This window comes from Phocoena phocoena, chromosome 2 (genome assembly GCF_963924675.1).
Source record: "Phocoena phocoena chromosome 2, mPhoPho1.1, whole genome shotgun sequence".
In the NCBI taxonomy this organism is placed as follows: Eukaryota; Metazoa; Chordata; class Mammalia; order Artiodactyla; family Phocoenidae; genus Phocoena; species Phocoena phocoena.
This window is the reverse complement of record NC_089220.1, coordinates 164,458,049-164,466,624: the sequence shown is the minus strand read 5'-3', so window position 1 is coordinate 164,466,624 and position 8,576 is coordinate 164,458,049. Positions and strand designations below refer to the sequence as shown.

At 42.9% G+C, this 8,576-nt stretch overlaps 1 protein-coding gene across 1 annotated transcript in view; it reads left to right on the top strand.

Annotated features, from left to right (window-relative positions):
• Positions 1–350: 350 nt before the first annotated feature.
• DNAJC1 (DnaJ heat shock protein family (Hsp40) member C1) overlaps positions 351–8,576 on the top strand; it is a 203,900-nt gene continuing 195,674 nt past the window's right edge. The window contains exon 1 of the mRNA XM_065872021.1: positions 351–842. Coding sequence (XP_065728093.1) covers positions 639–842 — 204 coding nt within the window. The 5' untranslated portion in view covers positions 351–638. The remainder of the gene's footprint in view (positions 843–8,576) is intronic.

Below are 8,576 nucleotides of genomic sequence, written 5' to 3'. Positions count from 1 at the left end.
AAGTTCAATTCCTCCTATATCTTTGGGGATGGAATAATGAAATGTGTGGAACAGAGGCCGTAATCAATAAATCAGTTTTCAAATATACTTTTAGTTTTCAATATCTGGGGGAGGATAAGAAGGTAGCTGTTTCAGGGGTATTTGGGATGTTCCAGGTGGATGCACGATGTCTATAACCGTCCACGTCTCTTAATCTGTGTCAGTACACGAACAGCTTCGCAGAGCGCGCCAGCGACAGAGAGGCATTTCGCTGAGGCCCAGCTCTGGGGCGCAGGCTTCTCTACTTCCGGCCACGCCCCCTCTCCCGCGGTTGCTAGGAGACGTGATGTCACCGGAAGCAAGGCCTGGGATAGGCTAAGGCGAGGGGAAACCTCTCCCACCCGGTGCAACCTCAGCGCCCGGCGCTGGCTCGCCAGCTGTTTGTAGGCCTGGGTGAGGGGCGGAGGTCCGCGGAGGGTAGAAGCGCCCGCGGCCCAGCCTGTCCCTCAGGCTAGGACCGGCCGCGGGGCGGGCGACTCCGGGGCGGCTGCCGGTGCTTCCGACTGACAAGCACTGTTCCCATAGCCCGCGCTGCCCGCCGCGTCCCTGGTCTCGGCCGACGGCGCTGCGCGGCGGGTGACCTCTCCGAGCCCCGCGCGATGACGGCGCCCTGCTGCCGGCTGGCCCGGCTTCCTCCGCGCCGCCGGCTCCGGCTCCGGCTCGTGCCGTTCCCGCCGCCGCTGCTGTTGCTGCTGCTGGCGGCCGCGGGGCCGGCGCGCGGCTGGGAGAGCGGAGACCTGGAGTTGTTTGACTTGGTGGAGGAGGTGCAGCTCAACTTCTACCAGTTCCTCGGGGTGCAGCAGGTAAGCGGGGCCGGCCGGCAGCCAGCCCGCCCGAGGGCTGCGCCTCCGGGGCAGAAAAGTGCGGGTACGGGCGGAAAGGAGGTGGGGCGGACTCTGACCCAGTTTCCTCCGAGGGAGCCGGGCACGCGGGGCAAGACTTGGTCATCCTGGGCTCGTCTGCCGTCCTCAGCCCGATCCACCAGGATCTCCTCGTAACCAGTCTCAGAGGGAATGACCCGCCTTCCCCAATTCCTCACCGCCCGGCTCCCCTCCTCGAGTTCCAGTCTCAGTGACAGCAGTCTCAGTGACAGCCTGGACGGTGCCACCAGCCTGGGGTGGCGATCCCTTCTCTTTCCTCTGCCATTCTGGGGGAGATCCTTGCACCCAGCTGTGCAGGAGGAAGAAGGAAGAGTGGTGTGGGTAGATCTCTTACCCTTTCCTTGCCTGCCGCGTGAATGTGGGAAGGAGTAGTCGCGTCTGCCTCCAAATTTTCACCTTCCCAATTACACTTATCTATATTCTAGCAGCCTCCTTTCCTCTGCCTTTCCGGGAAGATAGGAATACATTTTGGTTGGCCTCTGGGTTGCAGAAATTTTTCTTGCACTGTACTTTGGAATCTATGTAGCCTGTTGGATTAGGCGTTCGTATCATAGTTTAGAAATCTGGAGGAACTTGAAGCCTCTACAGTGTTGGTCCTGGAAGTCATAGAAGGAGCCATCAAGTTTTCGGGGCAGTAGAGTCACTTGGGGAGCTCCAGGAAGAGAAGTCCAACCAGTAACGCAGGATCGTTGTCTTTTTCTTTTCCTTTCGTTTCGTTTTCTTTCCTTTTCTAGCTTGAGACTTTAACTTGTAATGTCCGTTTGTTGCTATTTGCTTACACCCTGGGAGTGGTGAATGAGGGTAGATATCCCGTCTCTGACGCCATTTTACTGGTTTAAGAATTATGGGGTTAAAGACTTAGAAATTCACACGATCTGATTGAGCCCTTCATAAAATGCTTTGAATAGTTATGGGGGGAAAAAAATGTTTACCAACAATTGTCATTCAAGGCACACTTCCCGTGACCAGATGTGAAGTGTACATTTCACTCCTACAGGTTATCATAAATTTGTGTGGACTGTTGAGCTTAACATTAAATGGAAATTTACTTTTCAATTAAATATATATAATTGAATATAAAATAGCAGTTGCCATGGCACCATAATTTTAACGAATTTCAATTTTGTAAGTTATAAAGTAGTTTAAGAATGTCACACTTCAAATTCTTCTGTGCAAACGATTATGTGGCAATTGTCTTTAGTCATTGTCTTCACCTGGTGCCACTTCCTGCTTGTAGAGATAAAGTATACCTCATTTCAAAGTAAATGGTGTCTCAATATGTGTAAAAATCACTAGTGAAATATAACCCTGAAGACTTTTAAGAATGCCTGTAATATTGAGAATATTTGTTAGAATTTACCATAATTGATTAAATTCTGTAGCTAGAGTCTTTTACATAACCTATCCAAAGATTTTGAAGATATTTTCCAGTTACTCAAGGAAAATTAAGCCCCTTTCAGAGAATACAGAAACTTAGTAGCAGTGGTTTAAATTTTAGATTATGTAATCTAGCTTGCATGTGAACTCTCATAGAATTTTCATTTATAAATTCATGCAATTAAATTTGCAGAGTTAATTAGGCAGTGTGAACAACCAGAGCATTTAACTATATGGGCAAAGATGGGAAAATAAGCATAGGTAATTGAGAAGATTCTGTGTGGAGGTAACATTTTAATAGAAGGATCCAGAAAATTGTTTTCATCTGTGTTTCTCTACCCAGTTGTGTTAAATTGGAAAGAATGCAGAAGAAACTTCATTCTACCTAAGCAGAGAAACTGATCAGAACAAGTTCTTTACATTACATTGAATCTTAACTTTCTTAGGAGACTTTCAGGAGACCAGAAATTTGGTAGAGACAAATGCCGCCTGTCTTATGTCCTTAATGTGTAATTTTCAGGCTAAAGCCAACGAATCTCTTCTTGACTAGCCAGACATGAGGAACCAGAGCAAAGTAGGTAGGTTACTTAAGAGTGGTGACCTGGCTTTACACACTTAATCAGTTTTGTTGTCCATTCAACAGAGATTTGGTTCATACCTACTGAATATTAAACACTGGGAATTGGCCAATATGTAACACAAAACCCCTAGACTCATTTTAGTAGGGGGAAACAGTAAACAACCAAACAAGTAAATATAAATGTCAGATGGTCAGAGAAGTCCTCAGAAAGAAGTAAGGGAGTGAGCCATGTTGATAAGTGCATTCAAGGAAGGCAAACGGTTAAGCGCAAAGGCCTTGGAGCTTACTTAGTATTTGAGGAATGGCAAGGCAGCCAGTGTGGCTGGAGCAGGGTGTATGGGGAGGACAGTAGTAGATGAGATCAGAGTCATGGCGGGCGGGGGAAGATCTTGTAGGGCTTCAACGTAAGTCATGAGGACTTTGGCTATTATAAGTAAGTTGGTGATCAAGGGGGGTTTTGAACAGAAGGGGTACATAATTTGACTTAAATTTCAAAATGATTACTTTATTGAGTTGGAGATCAGTGACGTGTATGTTATTAATTATTGGATAATTGTGGTGAAGAATGTAGAATGGACCTGGGTGGTGCAAAGTGGTCAGATTCTGGATATAATTGGAACATAGAGCTGACAGCATTTTGCTGATTGTTTGAATGTGGGATGTGGAGTGGGGGGAGTGGGGAAGAAAAGTTGAGGATAATTCGAAAGCTTTTTCTAAACCTCAGAAAGTGAATAAATACTTGTCTAATTGCACTTGCCACTTACTGAGATGGAGAAGCCTGGAATAGAAGCAGGTATGGTTGGGGGAAAATCAGTAATTTGGTTTTGGTCATGCCAGATGTGAGGTGTCTAATAAACTTTCAAGTTGGTTATCTAAGCCTGGAGTTGTAAGGAGAGGGTTTAGGCTGTGCATAATAAATTAGGGGGTCCCTGGCACTTCGTAGGTAATTTGAAGCCACAAAACCAGGTAAGTTCACCAGGAGACTGAATGTAAAAGAGAAAAGAGGGGTCTGGGAGCTGGGCCATGGGAGGAACCAGCAAAGGAGAAGAGGAAGGAACAGCCAGCGAAGTAGCAGGCAAATCAGCAAAAGATGGTCTCTTTCAAGTCAGGTGAGGAAAGTATTTTAAAGAGGAGGAAGCAATCAGCTGGGCTAAATGCTGATGATAATTCAAATAAGATGCGTTCTGAGCATTGACTGTTGAATTCAACAGCGTGGAGGTCATTGGCTACTTTAGCAAGAGCTGTTTCAGTGGAGTGGTGAGATCAATAGATTGGTTACATTGGGTTCAGGAGAGAAGGAAGGGGGCGGAATTGGAGACAATTAATAGAAAAAAACTTTTTTTTGAGATCTCCATACCCCAAACTAGACTCCAGGGATGATTAGTGACTTAATGTGGCATCCATTTTATCCCTTTTTCCACCAGGTCTAAAGTAGTTTGCTCAGTCACTCCCTAAACTCTATAATTGGAATAATCAATTAGATTATTAGACTTTTCGAACTTGAACTAGGCTTGAATTAGACTTTTAGAACTTGAACCAGGCCACTTACTGACTTATGACCTTGTCAAGTTATTACTTCATTTTTAGGACAAATGGTATTTTCTTTCTTTCTTTACTTCATAGGAGACACTTAAATGTTTATTAAATGAAAAAATATGAACATGGTAACTAAAACTAAACAGTAATTCACCGAATGAGTAATTGCTTGACTGTTTTTATTCAATAGGTTATATTTATATTGGCCTTTTATTGCTCTCATCCAGCAAAGGAGTCCCTCTCCTTGTATTCCCAAGTTTCAAATTGGTTCTAAAAGCTTTCAAAGGGATTCCAGAAGATTTTAGTGGACGTATGTATGCAGGAGACATAGCAGAGGCTCACTCTATTTTTAGAATGGCTTTGATTGTTCACAGGGCATTCCAATTTGGATATTGCATCTTTTCAGAGAATACAAGGTAGAAGATTAGAAGAATGTAGGAGAAAAGTTGTGTTATTGAAATACCTCTCATTAGTAACTTAAATTCTAGGTCCCCAAACAGTATTTATATTTATTCTAACAGCCCCTGCTCCTTGGATACCTGTATTTCTTGTGGGATCAATTTTTTTCATTGTCTTTTGGGTCCATGGTTTTCTTTATACTTTGTACAGTGTTCTAGCCAACAATAAATACTTCATAGTCATTTAAAAATCTGTCAGTTGAAATTGTAACAAGCTAAGTTAGCTTAAATTTTGCAGCATTTACTTTCTGATGAAATCAGAGTAATTTTCTTGGTGCCAGTCATTACAGATTCCTATTCATAGAGCTAGAAAATGTGCCTCTTTCTCTTAGAAAATTTTTAATAACCTGCATCCTTACATTCAAATGAATGCTAAAACCTGGTTAAAAGAAGAAAACTATTGTTAAGTGACATGTGCTTACAAAATGTTGGATTTTAACTTTTTAATCAGAATTAATAAATCTTTTAAGCTCTTTCAGTCTGTATTTCAGATGCACAGAATGTACAGAGTAGCAGCCTGTATAAGGGAGGAACAGTTACGGCACACTCATCCTACATATACCCAAGGGGAAGGACTCCCTTAAAGAAACAACTGCTGATCTCTTGACTCATCTCTTACATCTTTCCATGGATGAGTTACCTTGTTGGAGGGTGATCACCTTTGGTCTGCTTTGCTTGATTGGGGAGAGCTAACTAACTAAAAAGCTAGAAGTAATGAGGCTCATTCTTAACAGACCAGTAAGGCAGTTGTTATCCTGGCCAGACTTTCTCTTGAGTGTACTGTCTCAAAGTCTAGGCTGGATCATCAAAAACTCTAGAAACAATAAATGCTGGAGAGGGTGTGGAGAAAAGGGAACACTCTTGCACTGCTGGTGGGAATGTGAATTGGTACAGCCACTGTGGAGAACAGTATGGAGGTTCCTTAAAAATCTACAGGTAGAACTACCGTATGACCCAGCAATCCCACTACTGGGCATATACCCTGAGAAAACCATAATTCAAAAAGAGTCATGTACCAAAATGTTCATTGCAGCTCTATTTACAATAGCCCGGAGATGGAAACAACCTAAGTGTCCATCATCGGATGAATGGATAAAGAAGATGTGGCACATATATACAATGGAATATTACTCAGCCATAAAAAGAAACAAAATTGAGCTATTTGTAACGAGGTGGATAGACCTAGAGTCTGTCATACAGAGTGAAGTAAGTCAGAAAGAGAAAGACAAATACCGTATGCTAACACATATATATGGAATTTAAGAAGAAAAAAAAAAACGTCATGAAGAACCTAGGGGTAAGACAGGAATAAAGACACAGACCTACTAGAGCATGGACTTGAGGATATGGGGAGGGGGAAGGGTAAGCTGTGACAAAGCGAGAGAGAGGCATTGTCATATATACACTACCAAATGTAACGTAGATAGCTAGTGGGAAGCAGCCTAGTGGGAAGCAGCCGCATAGCACAGGGAGATCAGCTAGGTGCTTTGTGACCGCCTGGAGGGGTGGGATAGGGAGGGTGGGAGGGAGGGAGACACAAGAGGGAAGAGATATGGGAACATATGTATATGTATAACTGATTCACTTTGTTATAAAGCAGAAACTAACACACCATTTTAAAGCAATTATACTCTAATAAAGATGTAAAAAAAAAAAGTCTAGGCTGGGGATGGGAGGGCCAGAATTTCTAGCAAGCCCACTTGGCTCCTATACGTAATCTCAATTCTCCAGTAGCTTTTCAGCAGTAAAGGTGCTATTTGATCTCTATTTGCCTGAGTTCTGTGTTCAGTTTTTTTGGGTGGGAAAAGCAGAAAGTCATTAATGGGGCCTTCTCAAACCCCAGCATAGGGGTTTGAGAAATAAAGAGGAAGATCTCTTTCATAAGGGACTGGTGAATCTGTACTGTGAGTATCAGTTCTCTCCAGTGATTCTTGTAGATTCCACTGAGTTTGTGGTGTTAGTTGAATATAGTGCAGTCTTTCTCTAGTGAGTCTATTCCCTTGTAAATCTATGTCATGTAATAATCACTCCCCCATTTTCATTGTGAAATCCAAAATTATTTGTTGATTTGGAGAGAGGGAGATGTATAAAATCTGGAAGGGTAGATAACCTTCCAGTCATTTATATTTCTGATGTAAAGCATATCATGTATAGAGTTAGAGCCAAATAAATACTTGTTTAGTTGTATACATATTTGCATCAGCTTGGATTATTGTAAAATTGATTTACTTTTCTTATGTATACGCTGTTTAGTGGAGGTTGCCTGGACATATTTTTTTTTTTTTTTTTTTTATGCGTTACGCGGGCCTCTCACTGTTGTGGCCTCTCCCGTTGCGGAGGACAGGCTCCGGACGCGCAGGCTCAGCGGCCATGGCTCACGGGCCCAGCCGCTCCGCGGCATGTGGGATCCTCCCAGACCGGGGCACGAACCCGTGTCCCCTGCATCGGCAGGCGGACTCTCAACCACTGCGCCACCAGGGAAGCCCGCCTGGACATATTTTACGGGAAAAAGCAAGTTTATTGGGAAACTTGCCACATAATCTAGAGCTGATGGAACAGAAATCCTCTTCTAGTTGTAAGTTTCTGTTTTCTTTTTATACTATTCTTTTTTTTTACACTAATTATGAGAACAATCCTAGAATAGTGTGTTTTTTATTATTCATAGATACACCCTAAGCTGAACTGGGAAATGGAATTGTCCTTTGTTATTACAATTATTCTTAGAGATACATTGTAAAATCTTTTTAATAAAAGTCACCATTTTACCCAGTGATTGGTGTAATGTGGTGAATTTCAACATCATATGTTTTATTCAGTGTTGGGAATGATACACAGGGTAGGATGGAGGTGAGGGTAGGTACTTGGCTTGATGATTGCTGAGAGAAGAACCTCCGTGGCAGTTATAAGTAGCATCAGTTGATAAAATGCTTGGTATCTATATTAAACATGTTCTCACTTATCCCAAGACTATATGGTCTTGGGAATCTTTTTCTAAGTCAGGCATTATTGGGTCTGTTTGGACAGTAATGCCGTCAATTAATTTTACCCAGAATTAAAAACAAATCCAAAGCCTTTCTTTTTTTTTTTTTTTTTTTTTTTGCGGTACGCGGGCCTCTCACTGTTGTGGCCTCTCCCGTTGCGGAGCACAGGCTCCGGACGCGCAGGCTCAGCGGCCATGGCTCGTGGGCCCCGCCGCTCCGCGGCATGTGGGATCTTCCCGAACCGGGGCACGAACCCGTGTTCCCTGCATCGGCAGGTGGACTCTCAACCACTGCGCCACCAGGGAAGCCCTCAAAGCCTTTCTTGTATAGAAGTGTGCAGAGATGGAAGGAAAGGAGTGGCAGTGAAAAGAGAGACTTCTGATTGGGTGAAGCAGGACCCAGACCAATTGATAATGAAGCTATAGTCATATGTATTTTCAAAAACCTTTCTTTATTTTCATCAAAACACCTACTTTTGAAAGGTGGGTCCTATACTAATGAATGTAAAAATATGATTATGTTTTAAGTAGCATCATGGTATTCCATTTGAAGAGCTAAATTTTTTTTTTACTTATATTTACTGAAATTTTTGTCTAAGAGTGTTATTAGCACTTAATTAGAAACTTAATCTAGGATTTGTGTCTCATTCTCATCCTCCTTAATACTGCATTAAGTAAGGTTAGGACTCATGCACTTACTCAGAAAATGTTTCTGATTACCATCA